The sequence below is a fragment of the Mus caroli genome, unplaced genomic scaffold (assembly GCF_978045245.1).
Source record: "Mus caroli unplaced genomic scaffold, Mus_caroli_1 scaffold_9, whole genome shotgun sequence".
Classification (NCBI taxonomy): domain Eukaryota; kingdom Metazoa; phylum Chordata; class Mammalia; order Rodentia; family Muridae; genus Mus; species Mus caroli.
The window spans coordinates 92,447,124-92,465,609 of record NW_028227264.1 but is presented as its reverse complement, the minus strand read 5'-3'; the positions used below and the strand labels follow the sequence as shown (position 1 = coordinate 92,465,609).

General features: G+C 40.7%; 1 protein-coding gene across 1 annotated transcript in view; it reads left to right on the top strand.

Annotated features, from left to right (window-relative positions):
• Nucleotides 1-18,486, top strand: part of Cfap54 (cilia and flagella associated protein 54) — a 284,591-nt gene that overhangs the window by 101,570 nt on the left and 164,535 nt on the right. Inside the window, exons 31-36 of the mRNA XM_021174289.3 lie at nucleotides 3,013-3,127; nucleotides 3,728-3,825; nucleotides 7,020-7,250; nucleotides 9,357-9,499; nucleotides 12,319-12,506; nucleotides 14,537-14,764. Coding sequence (XP_021029948.1) covers nucleotides 3,013-3,127; nucleotides 3,728-3,825; nucleotides 7,020-7,250; nucleotides 9,357-9,499; nucleotides 12,319-12,506; nucleotides 14,537-14,764 — 1,003 coding nt within the window. The remainder of the gene's footprint in view (nucleotides 1-3,012; nucleotides 3,128-3,727; nucleotides 3,826-7,019; nucleotides 7,251-9,356; nucleotides 9,500-12,318; nucleotides 12,507-14,536; nucleotides 14,765-18,486) is intronic.

Here is an 18,486-nt window from a genome sequence, read left to right as displayed (position 1 = left end):
GATGTCCTGGCACTACAGAAAGCACAGTCCCTGTTAGGTGATTTATGCCACCTTTTCATGCCCAATATAGTTGACTTTACAGGTTGTATTTATAAACCCCAGTGATGGTATTTCATGAAAGTTTGCAAAGAGAACCAATGATGATCTCGTGGCTTAAAATGCCACGTACAGATATGGGGAGTCAGCCTGGCTGTTAAGAGCACTTCCTGCTCTTCTACAGGTCACTGGTTTTGTTGGCAGCATGTATGTTGGGCAGTGTACAACTGTACACTCTAGCTTTCTTGTAGCTTTAACTTCAGGTGACTGATGCCCTCTTCTGGCCTCTGTGTTCACACGCACGCATGCACACACACACACACACACACACACACACATACATACATGCACACATACACATGAACATGCACAATTGAAAGAAAACTCACTTGAAAACAGACCTAACGAGGAAAGATGCACATATACATAACTGGAAGGATAAATTTATGTCTCCATCCTGTAGAGAATAAATGTCTCTTCAAGCTTCTAGGAGACCACCGATAAAAGAAATCTGACCTGTTAGAGGGAGCCAGAGCAGCAGCTGTAGACAGAGCCTTAGCTTTAGAAACTTCTATTACAGAGCAGAGAAAAAGAGATTAAATGTGTTTTTATGAAAGTCAAGAAATAATAAAAAAACAAATTTAAGAAAGACATAGGAAAATTAAACTAAAGGTAGAAAAGCATCAATTATAAGTTGGTTTGAAATCAGCGGAACAGAAAATAAATTTAAAACCATAGTTGAAAGTGCTGAGTACCTGGGGAGACTATTACAGCTGAGAAAAGCAGCAGAAACATTTGGATAGCTCAACTTTGTCCAGGGCAATTCTCTCATATTTTAAAGAAATGAATACTTTCCTTTTGTATGCAGCTGTTTATCGTATATCAATAAGACTGTTTAATCAACTCAGTGCAGAGAGCAAACAAGTAGGAAGAAGTATGAGTCAGGTGTCCTGAGCAATAGACAGAGACAGAAATACCAATAAATACCAGCTCAGAAGTCCAGTTGTCAAATAAAGATTTGATTCTTAGTGCAGAGAGAGTAGGCAATATGAAAATATAATTGTCACTGTGAGCCACAGGAACCATTAGGAGTTTTCTAAAAAATTATCTGGTAAATTCAATGATTATCCCTGTAAAATTAAGATCATACGATTTTCTATTAAATTAAGCCCCAAACAAGGAAGCTCATTTTACCTTCTGACAATTAGCATTGCTTCGTAAGTTCTTGCCAGTATATTAAGGAAAGAAATTAGATCAGGAGATTTTATGATTACCGCAGCATGGAGAATTAAAAATGGTAAATGGATTCCACAGTGAAGTCCTCTGAAAGTGGAGACATTCGCAAATAATTGTTTCTTTTAACTTAATCTAAAGATAATTAGCAGAACCTGTTGAATTCCGTAGGAAAGTTAGATGCAAAATCAATAGCTTTCCTATATAAACTTGAAAGTATAATGAAAAAAAAATCCCATTTTTACAGAGTGTATGATTAAATTTCCCAGAGACTGTGTGTGAGGGTTGACTAATATAAAAAAGACCTAACATATTTTTAGACTCAACATATTTTTATATAAGACACATATTTTATATAAAATGAAAAGTCAGTACATTACTTTATAGTCAGCCACAGTTTGTAAAAGTTTCTATTACCTTAAATTTACTTTGTTGGTTTATTATTATAATTTTGGTGCAGTTTCCGACAGAGAAATTGAAAAATGGGCTAGAATCATGAATGGTATTTAAAAATGAGAAACAATGAAGGAAGGATTCACATTGTCCAATAACGAATCAAAACCAAAGGGAGGGGTTGGGGGATTGCTCAGTAGGTAAGAACACTTGCTGGATAAGCCAGTGAGCCTGAGTCCCATCTCTAGCATCTATGTAAGTACCCTGTATGACCAAGAACACACACAACACTAGAACTGTGGGTGGTAGACAGAGAATTTCTGAGGCTTGCTGGCTACCAGAATAGCCAAAATAGCCATCCCCAAGTTTCAGATAGAAATCCTATCATGGGGGAGGAAGAGGAAGTATAAAAGATCAGATCAAAGTATCTTATGTTATCCTCTGCTGACCATGCCTATATAGCTGTTCTTTCAAACACACATGTAGATACAACACACATACACACACACACGCACACGCACATGCACACGCACACACACAGAGGCAGAGAGACAGAGAGACAGAGGGACAGAGGGACAGTGGGACAGAGGGACAGAGGGACAGAGGGACAGAGGGACAGTGGGACAGAGGGACAGAGACAGAAAGAGAGCGCAACCTCTACTAGGAACAAGATTCATTTTGATCATATAGTGTATTCTAGCGCAGGACTCAACTATCTAGACTCAGTCAGTCATTGTGTTAAGCTTGCAGTTTAGTATTTCACTCAAGATTTTGTTCCCTGTTCAACATTTTGAAGCAGAATGTTCCAGAAAAATGTATGCATTTCAGGAAAATTGGCTGACTAATCTCAATAGCAAGACATGGAGAGGGACGTTATGGTGTCTGGAAAGTGGGACGCCATGCTGGAAAAATAAAGCTGAGTGCTCCCAAGAGGAGGGGAGGAGGGAGAACGCTCAGCAAATGGCAGTGGCCTTTGGGAGCTTACGCAGGATGGACTGAGAAAAGACTGAAGTCGGTTAGAATTTGTGGTCAGAATTTGCGTAGGTAACCGTAGATTCTCTTCAGTCCAATCCTGTCCAGCCTACACTGTACTTTCAGCCCTTTCTCCTTATTCATGTGTGCCCTTTTCACAAGTTTCAGTGTCAATGGCATTGTACTATCAGGATGTCAGCTATTCTGGATGTCCAGGGATCCCCACTGAGTGCTGCACGGAGCGGGCTGCCCCAGCCCCTTCCTTTTTGCAGTTTCAGCCACCACAGTGTTCACTAGAGATTTATTATTTCATGTTGTTGCCATTATTATTTTTTTGCATATTTTTTGATCAATGTTTTCTTTTCATGTGTGGATTAGGAGAAATGAGTCTCTTATTGGAGTGAAAAGGTTAAAATATAAGGAGACTGTCATTTCTAGGAGGGCACTCAAGTCTCCCAGTAAGTTTAAAGCCATAGTGATCGAGATCGGGAAGGTAAGTAGCTTTTAAAACTGTGTTTGGAACTTTAAATTCATAAGATGGATTAAAAGATTGTATATCTAGAGATGACTGATTATATTTTGATTTGTTAAAATATGAAACAGAAATAAGTACAGACATCTAATTTTATAATTTCATAATAAATTATAAATTCTAAAAGAATCACATAGATATTCTCACAGTCAGATGTTTTTGTCTACAGAGGTCAGTTTTTACTTTTTATAATTACTTATTTATATATGTTTACTTATTTGGGTATTTTCCCTGTATATATGCTTGTGTGCCAAATGAGCAACTGGTCTCACAGAGGCTAGATAAGGGCCCAAGATCCTCTGGAACTAGAGTTACAGATAGTTGTGAGTCAACCTGTAAGTGCTGGGAATCGAACCCAGGTCCCCTGAAAGAGCAGCAAGTGATCTTAACTGCTGAGCCACCTCTCCATCCCCTTGATAGTAATTATAATTAAAGGATGTAGGAAAAGCAGTGTGCTTCCAGGGCAGAAGGTAAGCATTGCAGTATGTGTGGGACACAGGGTGGGGGAGATGTTTATGTTCCAAGTTTACCTTTGTAAGATCGTTTCTCTCTTCCATGAAGAGTTCAGATTTAACAAGAAGACGAAGGAAGAGAAAGAAAACTCTAAAAGACTTTTTCTACAAGAATCCATCCATTTTTGATATGACAGAGCTGGACAGGTATTAATGAATATGTGTTAGGCACTACTTTGGGTAGTAGGGTATCCTGGAAAACCTGATATACAAAACAATCAAACTCAGTGGCTCTCACACACAAAGAAGACATGAAACTAGGCAGTGGGGGTTGGGGTGAGGCGTGGGTTAGTTGTTGAGAAAAGGGACTCCAGTGGGACAGAGGAGGAAAGGAGAGAGGAGAAGGGAGGATGGAACTAGTAAAATTCATTATGTAAGTGTATGAAATGGTCAAACAGTAAAAGTTCAAGAGCGTCCTGGTTCTCAAGGCACTTGCATAGTAACGATTGGAAGAGCAGTAACCAACCCCAATTATCGAGTGCTGTGAATTGGGTCTGCTGCAGAGCATTGGCCATAGAGCCATTGGTGGTAGCCAGTAGTTGAGACCAGGTTGGGAGCTTTTTGTTTTCTGAGGACCTAGGATTCTTTTAGAAGACTTATTTTTATTTCATGTATAGGAGTAGTTTACCCCTCAGGCATGTATGTGTAACACATGTGTGCAGTGCCCATGAAGGTCAGAAGAGAGTACACTTGGACTGAAATTACAGATAGCCGTGAGCTGCCATCATGGGTACTGGGAACTGAACTCAGGTCCTCTGGAAGAGCAGCCAGGGCTCTTAGATGAGCCATCTCTCCTCTCAATTATAATCGTTTAGATGGTGCCATCTGTTGCATAGTCTGTTCTCAAATAGTGGATTCTGTTGTCCCTGCCACCTTTGTTATTTACAGGCTATTCATGGATTTAGTTTTGGGATCTCTTCTCTGTCCCGTTTGTCTCTTTGTCTATTTTCTGAACTAACAATCTACTATTGCCATGACTTTGACTTTAAAGTAAAACTTGTTTGTCTGATAGAAAACGTCCCTCCAGCGCCTTGTTTTCCTTCTCTCAGGTCCTGACTAATCTTTCAGAAAATAGTTCCGACTTGCTTTCTGAATAATAGGAAGTATTCTATTGTGAATTTGAAAAGAGAATCGAATGTATACACCCACTCGGGAAGTTTTGTTTTGTTTCTTTGCAACTCTTGTCTTTCTTTTAGAAGACAGGCTGCATTTTAAGAGCTTGTAATGTTTTTTAATGCTTTGTGTGGTTTCTCCCTAAATGTGTTACTTCCCTTTTGTTAGCTACATAAATTATTAGTTTTGTATGGATTTTAAAAATTACATTTCTAGATTCTTCTATTCTTTGAATAGAGATATAATAGAATCTTGGTATAAGGACTGTCTACATGACTTGGTAATTTACTCCTGGGTTCAAGTCCGTCTGTGTGGATGGTTATAGAATGCACAGAGAATGAAGACCTGATTTATTCCTTCCCAGGGCTCCTTCCTTCCTACATTTTTTTCTTCTTGTTGCTTATAGGATAAGACCTCAAGTATAATCCTCCAGATTCTGTGATATGGACATAGCTGCCGTGACACGTGTTTTAAATAGATTTTCTTCAGATAATTGAAGATTTATATGTACTTAAGGGAAACAGACCTCATAAGCTCTTTAGTTTCTGAGGACCTCTGTGACTCTTTACAATATCACAAACCACGATGCACGCAGAAATGCAACCTGATGACTTTATTCAGAGTATAGCAACTCTATGTGAATCCATACCTGCGTCTCTCTGTGTATCTGCTTAGTCCGAGGCAATCCATAGGACATCCATGGCACTCACCACCGTGGTGATTGGTCTTGTTAGGGTGCAATTGTGTAGCTGTTGGCTGGCTGTAGCATCTCACATCACCTGTCTGTCCCACAGGATATGGCCTGTCCTCCTGCTCACTCCCTGGACTTCCTTCTGCTTTCTAGTGGGGCCCCGTGGGCTCTTCTCTTGAGAACTGACCTCCTTACACAGGATAAGATTAATTTTGGTTTGGCAATAACATTTTTTTAATTCTCAGGATAATCATGTAAAAGATTCATAGTGATGGTGGAAAACTTTCACCTCTTACAACAATGAGAAACCCAGATACCTTGAACTAAAGTACATCTGTTAACAAAATTTAATCTATTCAGAGCTGAACAATAATGTAAAATGTATGTATCAGAGGGGAGTGTGGCTAGAAGTCATGAAACTGGAAAGGAGTCCAAGAGAGAAGAAAAGGGGCTTGCTTATAGGAAGGCGGTAAAGAAGGTAATCAGGCTATTAAACTAGAAAAGGGAAGTGTTTCATTGATGGGTGGTAGGGTACGACTAGTTATAAATCTACTTATAAATCTAACTGTTGTTTTTAAGGGGAAGGAGGGGGAGGAACCTGAGCTATTCTGATGCGATCATCCTTGTGGAGACCGGAGGTTGACACTGAGTATCTCCCTCAATCGCTCTCTACTTCAAGGTCTCTCACTGACTCTGGGGCTTGCTGACTGGCTAGAAAGGCTGCCAGCAAACACCAGAGATCTTCCTGGCACTGCCACCCATGATGGAATTGCAGGCATACACTACTGCATCCATCTGAGGTGGGTTCTGAGAATCCAATCGCATAGCTTCGTGATTGCAAACGATTTACCAGGTTAGCTATAGGAATGTTTTGAAAAGATTAAATGTAAAGTGTCTTTTTTTTTTTAAATTGAACTATCCTAATGCTTTGAAGGCTGAGGCAGGAGGATGGACAGATCAAAGCTAGCCTGAGTTACATACCAAGATCTGTTCTCAGGAAAGCAAAATCAGACTCAAATACGAACTGTTAAATAAAAGTTGAGTATTTTCCCCTTGTAATGTATTGACTATGTTCATTTTTTTAAAATGATTTCATCCACATTTGACTGAAAGTCTATTTCCTGTGGAGGCTAAGGGATGTTGGGCAAAATTTTGCTCCATCGTCTTTTCCCTTACGGACCAATATGGAGAAATGAACTTGTTGTTTAATATTGAAAAAGCTGATCACTGTAAAAACTGCATGGCCTGTGAAATCCCAGCGGCCTTTGGATGACGGAGAAGCAAAGCTTTTGTTTGAACTGGAACATGCAAGACTCTGAAAGGCCATCAAGTGGCGTCTTGCAGCTTCCTTCTCACACCATTTCACGTCTTAAGCACCAAGGGAATCTTAAATGAGCCAAACCCATGTGCGTATGTGTAGTCGAGTGGAATTCACGATACATTCCGTACAAACCAGAATCATTCTTCTTTATTTAATGTCTGTCGGTCGGTCTGTTTGTTTATCACATAACTTCAAAACACCTTTCTCCCTTGGCAGAAACAGGAGAATGGATGTTAGGAAAATGGCATATCGAAGCCTGAATGATAACTTGAACCCCTTAATCTTAACGTATGTTAAACGAAAGAGATTCCATCAAATACTTCTTGAGGAGCTGCCTTGGAGAGCTCAGATGAACCTCTATCTGGCAAATGCACACTTCCACTTGTTTTTACAAAAGCTGACCGAGCGCACAAAGGAGAGACTCAGCTCTTCGTATTCAAGTGTCAGGTATAGAATGATGCTGGTACCCACCCCCTTCATCTCCTGGGCTCAGACTGGGCATTTGTATGCTTGAGGCCTCAGTTCAGCAAGGTTGTCAGAATGTCTACATTACACTGGCCATCACTGTGTTTTCTATATTTTGTTATGTTGGTTTCTTTCCCAAATACATGCTCAATAATGTCCAGTGTGGTGCTAATTTGCATGTGCCTTGAATACGTTTATCAGTGTAGCTTCCAGTGTGGTTGACCCCGTAATACCTGTTGATGTTAGCAGACATCATGTCACTGTCCCTTTCCTTCAGAGATATTTTTGGAGGCTTGTAAAAACAAGAGATCATACTTTCTAATATGAGATTCATGCCACGACTTCAACATGCAACTTGAGATCTTATTCTGTACCTCTGGCTAAGTGCTGAGGTAGATACAAAGAGAAGACTATATTATTGAATGGTAGGTATTTGTGGCAAAAGTGATATCAAGTCTTCCATCGAAAACAATACGTGGTGAGGAACATAGGGCAGTGAGCTAGATGCCTCAGGTATGCAGAGATGGACAAGATATATGTACTGGAGTCTGATAGTGTATAATTAGCACCGTGCATAACTCTATTTGATGGTAGGTGGTAGAGCACATATTAATTCTTTGTTACAACCTGGTGGCTTTCTTCCGGCTTGACCTTTTAGGGAGGGGTTCATGGAGATGTTACCCCTGGGTGTCTTGTCGATGGATAGGTAATGTTTAGCAATGACCAGCCAGAGAAGCAGATATTCTTGATCGTTGAAGTCACAAAAGTCATAGTACAGGTAGGAAACCAGAGAGAACCCCAAAGAGTCTGACCAAAATCTCGGGCAAATGAAAGAGGTAGTGAGAAACAGAACAATCAGTCAGTACCGAGTCATGAAGTGCCATCCATCCGTTTATGCTAAGTCTGAGTGTATTTTGTTGTATGTGAAAGGAGATGATTAAGGGGGTTTGAGCAGGACCATGATAAGGAGTTTCCTTGGCAGGAGCACACAAAATGGGATGGCTCAGGAAAAGACTGGAGAAAAGGATGTGAAGTAAGTGGGCCTTTATTCCAGTAAACCAATGAGGCAAAGAAATGCAGGTTAAAATCCAAAATGAACTTGGCCCTTCTTTCCATTTCGCCACAAGTTTGGTTAGAACCCTTGGAAGACAAACCTGCACAAAACTGCTCCTCAGAGATCTGCATTCGAGTAGCTAGCCAAGCTGGTCACAATGGCTATGATTCTAATGCTGAGGCTGGCCTAAGAGGATGGTGATAGCTTAGGTAGGCCACAGAGTGGGTGTAGTTCCTTAAGAAGCAATAGTTGGCTTAATAATGTGGCCCATGGCAGGGAAGAGAGAGACTTTTTTAGTATCCTCTGGGTACCCAGAAGTCTTCTTGTCATATGTCATCAACTCTGCCTGATGATAGCACAATAAAGCAATCAGTGGTCAAGGTTATGTCATGGTAATTTGCTGATAACTTTGATTTTATTATGATTAGTAGTATATGCTTGGTATTTATCTTTATAACATACTTAGTGCTCAGATCTTATTTTTGAAAAAGAAACAGTCATTATCTTCACTGAGTTATACCTAAGTCATGTGATTTTTATTGTTCTATTAGCATTTATTTATTGTAATAGTAGGGATTAGACCTAGAGCCTTACACAGGTTAGGCAACTGCTCTACCTTAAAGTTGTATCCCTAGCCCGACATAAATTATTGCTTTAGAACTCAGATTAGAGAGGCTTTTTCCCCCATATTCAAGGATCCTTTTAGGGAAGGATACAGTGTTTAAACTCCTAACAGTAAGGTTACATTATATAATCTCAAAAGTCCATGCTAAAGTGCTGGGGGCTGATTACCTGCCAAGAGAACCTATGGTCTCACAACTAAAAATGTTTTCAAAACAAAAATTAGCTGTATTTAAAAGACAGTTCAGTTTCATTTATGTTGTTTCATCTGAAATATATATGTGTGTATATACACACATATATGTATTATATATATGTATATATGTATGTATGTATACATACATATATACATACACACACACATATATATATATGTATATATATATGCAGGTATATATTGGTTCTCTTTTCAGCTTCCGGTCATGTGACCCTAACCTCTTCTCACTGTTCCAGTCTGGAACAGTGTTACCAACGGCAAAGCTGACTGTAGACAGCTATAACGCAATGGTGGATGCCCTCACTGTCTCTAAGAAAAAGAAGCACAACCCAACCACAGGTAAAAGAAAGTTGCTCACTGGCAACTCTATCAAATGCCTCTAAAATTTTACTCACAAACTCAAACAGCATGTGACACATGTGTGTATTCATGTGTACACACAGACACACACACACACACACACACGAATTGATAGAGAGATATATGTGCCATTTTAAAAAGCCCAGCCATTTAGTTGTGTTAGTATATTTTGGTAATTGTTCTCCTTAACTTTAATTATGTATTCAGTGTTCCACCAAAAATATCTTGACTGCTCAGCAAATGTAAGGATTAGCAGCTTCTGACTGTCCTGTAAGCACTGTAAAGTCAGCACAAGACACCCCAAAACTAAGTTCTCAGCACTAAGGAGTTTTATTTGTCCCAGATGGGCAAAGGGCAGGAAATAAGAGACAAAGACAGGAGATGGAGGATGAGTGAGAAAGGGAAGAGAACAGGAGGTGGGAGTAGGGAAGGGACATTTGCCCTGGAGGGACAAAAGATTTCTTCTGGGTATAGAGGAGACAGACTTGACAGATGTGGCTCATAGGAAAATGTGGGTTTATAAAGGCAGAAAGGAAAACCCTGGGTTAGGATGAGTTTGTTTGTTGTGATTAGGCTGTTTAATTAGGTGAGCCAAGGGGGGCTTTTGATAGCTGGACTTCAGGACTGTGACAGATGGCCTTTGGTAGTCAGCCTTAGGAGAAGGAAGTGACCAAATATGGAAATAGACCTTGGTGGCTAACTTTAGGAATGCAATCTAATGGCTTTTAGCCAGGAAGAAGGAGTAGGGAAAGGGCAAGGCCTGTCGGAGCCATGTTTGAGCATGGCTGCCATATTTGAGCATGGCCTGCTAGAACCCCTTCAAGATCAAGCTGGGGAGGCTTTGCTGTGTGATATCTGAGTGGAGGTCCTTTTTCAAGTAGGTTCCACCAATGTACTGATATGGCCAGGCACAGATACCATCAGGATAGCTGATTTTAAACTTCGGGATAGTCAATCTTTGCCCTATAGTCTTGAATTTGCATCCTCTATGAAAGCATACATTAAGGGCAGTGCAATAATATTTTGCTTACAGGACAAGAAGTGCTGTCATATGGTCTGGTTTCTACAGTCTCTGGGTAGTGGAAATATATATAGGCATGGAGGTCCTCACATCTGGATGCTGTGCTGCATTTTTGCCTGTCAAATTTGGTTAATTTTTAACCCATTCCTATAAAGATGAAAGAATGTGAAATACTATTTTTAAGCAACAGGTTTTTTTCTACCTTGACTACTACCCATTTCACAAATAAAAATTTGTTTCTAGTGTCTTTATGCTCTTAAAAATCCACCAATTTAGATTTTATACTATCATTAAAATATTCATTTTATGTGTATTTTGATTGCTTGTATGTATGTGTAACATGTGTATATCTAGTGGTAGTAGAGGTCCAAAGAGGGAGTTGAGTCCCTTGGGACTGGAATTATAGGTGATCATAAACTTCCATATGGGTGCTGAGAAGCAGGCTCAGGCCATATGGAAGCAGTCAGTTCTCTTGCTGATTGAGCCTTCTCTTAAATCCTTATTGCTGACATTTAAGTGCTATGGACTTTCTTGCTGATCAGAATTCTCAGCAGCTAGTTAACTGCCTTGATAGCACTGGTGCATAGTAAGGTATTTGACATGCCTTTGATTCTTCTAGATGTAGATTGGTACTCATATGTCATATGGCTACCCACATAACTGGAGAGAAATTCCATAGTTACAAAATCTGTTTATTTGCTTGCTTGCTTGCTTCCTTTCTTTTTTGTCCTTTTTTTTTTTTAAATTTATTGACATGTAGCTTGTCCCTAGCTTCATCCCACTATGATATTGGAGACAGGGTATTAGACTCAAGACATCTATGGGAAAGGAGATATGTGGCGGGTGAAACGGTTCTGGGCTGATGTCACCGTAGCTGAGCAATGAATGGCCAGGGTGCTACTTATGAGAGTGTGCAGGTCCTGGGAATGGGTGTTTGAGAAGATTAGAGAGCACTGCATGTAGTACAACCAACTGAAGCTTATCCTCAACTAGCTTACAAATAAATGAAGCTTGGTCTAGAGTTTTTTATTTGCCCTTGACAATTACTGGGGTGGAGTTATCCCTAATCTACACTTCAAACTGCTGGTCTGGCTACCTCCCCAGCTGTGGACCCCAGATACTTACTGTTTTTCCTGGCCACGTGCTCATGGGTCTTCTCCTCTCATGGCAGCTTCCTCCTCTCCTCCCGTTCTTCACTTGGTCTCTCCTCTGTCCTCAAACCAGGTCACTCCAAGCCTACCTACCTCTAATTCCTCCAATAATTGGCAGTAGTCAATTTTATTCAACCAATAATTTTAAATCAAGGAACAAGGTTTGCACAATAAAAGCTTATGCATACAAGACGTTACTCGCTGCCCTAGACCTTCAGGTATAGAATGTAGCATTACAGTACATAGCAACAGACCAAACCTTCACAAGTGTATTTTGTCACTGTTTCTTCAACACTGCTCGTTTCTTTGATTCCATTGTTCATTTTGCCCCTCCCTTAGCTTGGGATGCTTTTCTCCATATCTCTCCCATAGGGTTAGCCATGCCTTCTGTCCTCCAATGTCTAAGAGCCTTTTATTTATTGTTACTATTTTTAAAAGAAACTTCTCCTGGTTCGCTGTGTCTTTGGTTGACTCATTCCTTCTCCAAGTTTATGTAACATGTTATTATTATGCGACATATGTCACCTTTATGGAAATGTAAATGTATGTTTTTGATGGTTTTATGCTTTATGTTTTATTTTCGAGTTACATTTTTGATAGTGTTTTGCTTTCTTTTTGGAATATAGATATAGAAGATTTATCTGTACTTTTCAATTCCAAAAGTGATGATAACATTCCCAAGACGAAAACACAAACAATTTATGAATCAGACTCTCAATTAGGCATTGGTGTTAATGTCAGAGAGAAGGATCGAACACTGATTTGGGGACTGGATCATTTTATGAAAATCTTCTTATGTTGCAGGAGAGCGATGGTAATGCATTCCTTTCCCTTTGCTTGTGTACTAGACTAGACTCACCCATAAACGCGGGGTGTAGGATATGCGCACTTACTACATGCAGACTTCTTGCTAGGCTTTGCCTCAGCCACTTTTCAGGTTTGCCTGATATGATACTAAAGATGTCTGTGTTCTCTGGTTGTGGGGTAGAGGAAGGACATAAGCTCATTTACTTAGCTGTCATCTTTGCACCCAGAGCCTTCTTGGTGACCTGGTTGTCATGAAGATCCTGTGATGGTATATGTGCCTTGACTGCTTTTTTACAATGAATCAGAAATGGGAGTCCTTTGTGACAGCACTAGATGTGTCTCCAGTGTTGCTAAGACTCCTATGGTATCACAACCCTCCCTCTTTCTCTAGCACAAGAGAAGGCTTAGGATATCTGCTTTGAAAACCCTACATTTGTTTCAACTTCCTGATTCTATCAGTCCACTTGTGTCCATTTATGCTAATTCCCCCTCTCTCTTGTATGTGTGTGTGTGTGTGTGTGTGTGTGTGTGTGTACGTACATGTGGGTGCTGGTGTTTGTGTATGGAGGCAATGTCAGGACATTGGGTACCACACACTATCATTCACTGCTCTTTTTCTGTCCCAGAGTCTCTCACTGAACCTTGAACTAGGCTGGCAACCTGTAAGCCACAGTGATCCTTTTGTCACTGCCAACCCCACTCCTGACCCCAGTACAGTAGTCACAGGTACAATGTATGTGTTACAGTGGCCATGCCTGGCTTTTTATGTGGATGCTAGAGATTTAAACACAGGTCCTCATGCTTATGCAGAAGGCATTCCTATCCAAGGACCCATCTATGCAGCCATCTTTTATACATCTAAAATACTAACAGACAGCTAACCTCAGGATTGGAACTATTAGAAAGAAAATTGTTTTTAGTCACAGCAGAAAAGCCATATACTTAAAACATCTTAAAAGTAGAGAGGACCACTGTACTTTAAAGACAAAAGAATGAGCACTTGGGTTTTCTCCATGGAATGAACAGGGTAAATTCACAAAAAGACAACTAAACCCCAATCATCTCCTTGACCACAAGCATCCAATTTTATACCCATTCCTACTAGCTTCAGAGCAGTGAAGGAGCCAAGCTCTCCTCTCTGTGTGGAGCTCAGCTTGTCAAGGTCCCTGTTATATCATTACTCCTCAGGAAGGACCCTTTCTTTCCTGACCCTCAGCTAACATGTCCTCCCATTCCATACCAGTTCTGACTTAGTTCTGCTTTACTTTTTAAATTAATTTTAAAAATTATTTCTCTGTCTCTGTCTCAGTTTCTGTCTCTCTGTCTCTGTCTCTGTCTCTGTCTCTGTCTCTGTCTCTGTCTCTCTCTCTCTCTCTCTCTCTCTCTCTGTGCAGACGTGCGAATCTCTCTGTGTATATAAGTGCAGGTGGCCAAGAAAGTCAGAGGCATGGGATTCCCTACAGCTGGAGTCACAGGTGGTTTTGAGCCATCTTCTGTGGATGCTAGGAATCAGATTCAGGTACTCAGGAAGAGCACTGTGTGCCCTAACCTGTTGAATCATTTGTCCAGCTCTTGCTTCATTTAAAATAAAATTATTTTCTGCTGAAAACCCATTTTTGTGTACCTTTCTAGTCGTGGTCTTCTCTTGGAAAGTTAAGCAACAGGAAGGTAGAAGAGCTTCTCTTGCTCACTGCCATACCCCCAGTACCTATAAAAATGGGATTTGGGTTTCTGGCTATGAATATGTAAATCTTCTTCACTCAGTGGGTTGAGGACCATGGACAAATTATCCTAGGCATCAAGTCCTTATTGTTAGAGTGCTAGAATATGTAAACTTCTCAGGATTGGGGAACTCAAACCAGCTAATGTATGTAAATATCATGTCGCAGTGTTACACCTGTGAATAGTACATAACAAGTGGTTTTAGTTAGTGGTTTTATCTGCATATGTGTTTGCAGATAAAAAAAAAAGAGTAAAGTTTTCTATACCTCTATAACGTCTGGACCTTTGTAGTGCTGAATGTGATGTTTGTCTTAGGTTCTCGCTTACCGTGGTGGCTACTGGACTCTGCTGCAGAATTGTTGCAGGGTCTTCTGGAACTTTTTCCGGGAGCTGCAGATGCTACTGAAGCAGACTGTGACTAGTTGCAAAACCTTTCCTGTTAGCCAGGATAACTTTCTCTGCATCTGTGTGCAACCCTTTTACCTTGGTGCAGAACTACTTATTGACATGTTGATAAAGCTGCAGAGCACCAACTCTATCAAGGTAAGGGCTTTTGGGTAATTATTTTTATTGTATCCAATTTAAAAAATGCCTTTTATCGTGAAACTTGGGATAAGTAGGCATTGATATTTTTCTTGTGTTCCCACTTGGTTTGCTTCTCATTATAAATTTGTTCACAGTGAATAACTTGCATTAATGTTAATTAAAAAAAATCTTAGCCTGAAAATCCAGTTTGTCTGAAAGAAAGAGATAGAAACCCTTACTGTCTCCTATATGAGTTCCATGAGCAAGCAGAGCTGCTCATGTGACCTCTCTCCCAGTAGTCTGTCTATCCCTGTTCAGTTGCTCCAGGTGCTAAGACTTGTAGCTATTAAGAATCAGTCACACCGTGACCTAGGTTATGGAAATAAAATAGAAATGATATAATATGCAATAACAAACCTATTGAAAATTAGCAAACACATTAAGATATAACATTTCTGAAGGAAAGTATCTAATAACAATATCATGAAAGACAAAGCATGTAAATTAAGCTACTTATACGGATTGTTACAATATAACTATAATAAGTTGTAATATAAGTGGGATGTGATGATTTAAGGATGTATTTGCCATAATCCTGGAGTAATGACAGCACCAAAAAGTGATAGCTAAAGGCCCAACAATGTGAGTCTAAGTAATACTCAGCTAACTTAAGGGAAGGAAAGAACTAGTAGATGCTCAAGCATACAGAGAACAAATTGAAAACACATACCAAGTCCTGTGGTTTGAATGAAGACAGACCTCATAGGCTCACAGAGAGTGCATCATTTAAAGGATTCGGAGGTATGGTTGTGTTGGAGTGGGTGGGGCCTTCTTGGAAGAGGTATGCCACTGGGTGGGGTCTTCTTGGAAGAGGTATGCCACTGGGTGGGGTCTTCTTGGAAGAAGTATGCCACTGGGTGGGGCCTTCTTGGAAGAGGTATGCCACTGGGTGGGGCCTTCTTGGAAGAGGTATGCCACTGGGTGGGGCCTTCTTGGAAGAGGTATGCCACTGGGTGGGCTTTGAGGGTTCAGAAAGCTCAGAGTTTCACTTTTCTTGCTGCCCGAGGATCCAGATGTAGATGCTGGAGTTCCTCCTCCAGCACCATGTCTGCCTGTGTGCAGCCACGCTTCCCACCATGCTGGCAGTGTGAGTTTACAGCAGTTTGAGGCTTAGTAAAGCTTTAGTCCATAGGATCACATCAAACTCAAAAGGATCTAAACAGCAAATAAAACAATCAGCAGAATGAAGAGATAACTTAGGGCCAGAAAGATGGCTCAGGGTATAAAGCACTTGTCACACAAGCATGAAGACTGGAGTTTGGGTCCCAAGGTCCCATTTAAAAGCCAAGCAGGCTTCCTATAATCCTATTGCATAAAAAGTGGAAAAAGGAATCGCTAGTGCAATCCAGATGGCTGGACCAGCTGAAATGACAACCCTGACTCAATATATAAGGTAGAGAGACTGAGGAGTATTCTCAGCTTCATATACATGCACACATATACCACACACACATGCTCTCTCATACATGTGAACATGCACATACATGTTATATCATTCTTGAGAGGGAGAGAGAGAACTCTTTAGAGAAAGCATTCCCCAACTACAGACATGATAATCAGTGTTAAAGTGCATTTAGAACTCAGCTAAACAACAAAAGAAGAAATCTCAGTATACTGATTGAAAATAAGGAATAGATCTAAATAGACATCTCTCAAAATAAGACATTCACATGAGAATGTATTGTGATATTTATAGATTGATTAGTGTAATTTTAGAGATATAATTAAAAATGATAAAATGACTGAGTATACCCTAAAGCTTGAAAACTATAGAAGCCTGGAGAAGGTTCAGGGGGTCTTATTATTTTCTCTACTGTTTTGAATGCTTTAAGTCATCTTCAATAAAACATCTTAAAGAACTTCACATGGCCCATACTAAATCTTTAAAAATTTGGACCATGACCATACCCAAACCCCTCTTCCAATGCCATTTCAGGCCTGATGTGTCATCCCTGCTTCCTTCTTAGTGATATCTGATCACATGCATCCCCCCACCCTTGCCCTGGCCCATCAGGTTGGTGTCAATAGAGAGAGGGGCAATGCCAAATAAGATACTTTGAGATAAAATCCCAGCGTTGTTGGTAGTGAACTCTGTAAAAAAGTGATGTCACTGCCGAGGACTTCCTTACCCTCATCCTAGAAATGACTCTGTCAGCTGACGTAGTAAGCAAGCATGGCAAGCCAGAAAGGACTGAGTGGGACAGGTGGACAAGAGGCAGGCAAGTGCTGAGGCCTTCCTTCCCTTGGAAATCTGAGAGAAAGGAACTGAAGCGAGCTCCTTACACATGCATGTGACACTGCAGACCCAGTGGATTGGGAACTGGGCTCATAACTCATGACATGGTTTCCTCTGAGCATGCTCTGTGTGTCCATGCGCTGGCACTAGGTCAGGAGTAAATTTCCAGTGGAGCGGACAGCCCCAGCTCCGGAACCTCTTCATCTCTGATCCCCCAGAGCCACGTGACAAGCATCATCTTAGTTTGAAGTCGTGAATCTTGCTCAGCCCCCACCTCCATTAATGCCTTAAGACTCTTAATGAGGCACCAGGACAGAAGGAACTGACCCCAGTTCGCTGTTTGGACCTACAGCCTGGCCCTTAGATAGACTTTATGCACTTTGCTTTGCTGCAGAAATTTTCAGAGGAATCCGCATATGCATCAGGTCTCACGGGAAATAAACACAGTTGTAGTTAAAATAGTAACTTTTTAATCTGGACAAAAATCAGACCTCTAGATAAAAATCTCCTGGGCTGCCTAGTTTTTATATCAACTCGACACAAACTGTAGTCCTTTAACAGGAGGAACCCTCAATTGAGAAAATGCCTCTATAAGATCAGGTTGCCAGCCAGCCTGTCAGGCATCTTCTTAATTAGTGATTAATGGGAGAGGGCTCATCCTATTGTGGGTAGTGCCATACATGGGCTGATAGTCCTGGGTTCTATAAAGCTGGCTGATCAAGTTGAATGGTGCAAGCCAGTAAGCAGCACTCCTCCATGGCCTCTGTGTCAGCTCCTGCCTCCAGGTTCCTGCTCTGTTTGAGTTCCTGTCCCTACTTTCTCTAATGATGAACAGTGATGTGGGTCTCTGATCACATGAATGGTGACCTTAATTAGACAGAAACTAGCACCAGGATAGTGGGGATATTGCTGTGACAGACCTACCCATGTTGTTTTGGGAGGATTGTGGAAAGACTTTGGAATTTTGGTATAGAAAAACCAGTGTTATAGAGTGTTCAAACCTTGGTGAGCTGTTCTGTGGAAGGTTAGAAGATAAGAATATCGAGAGAAATGCAAAAGATGGAGGCCTGGCTTGTGAAGTTCCAGAGGGAAGTTTGAGAGTCACTTAAAGTTTTCAGCTGGGGCCATTGCATATTTTGAGTTAGGAGTCTGTGGTTCTGGTTAGCTGGGGCTGAAGACTTGGCTGTGATTGACACCAGAACAACTTAAATGAAACCCTTCCTTTACTGGGACAATTGATGCTGGTTAGCTGAAGCTGAGAAATTAGTAGTGATTAAGAAGAGATCAGCATCAACAGAGTGAAATCTGAGGAATGTTTTTCTGAGTCAGCACGCAGGAGCTGTGTTCCAGAGGCCAAGGTTGTACTTCATGCTGGAAGCTAAATTTGGTAATAGATGAGTGTCTCCTAGGTAGTACTGAGTTTGAAGGCATGGAGAACAATGGA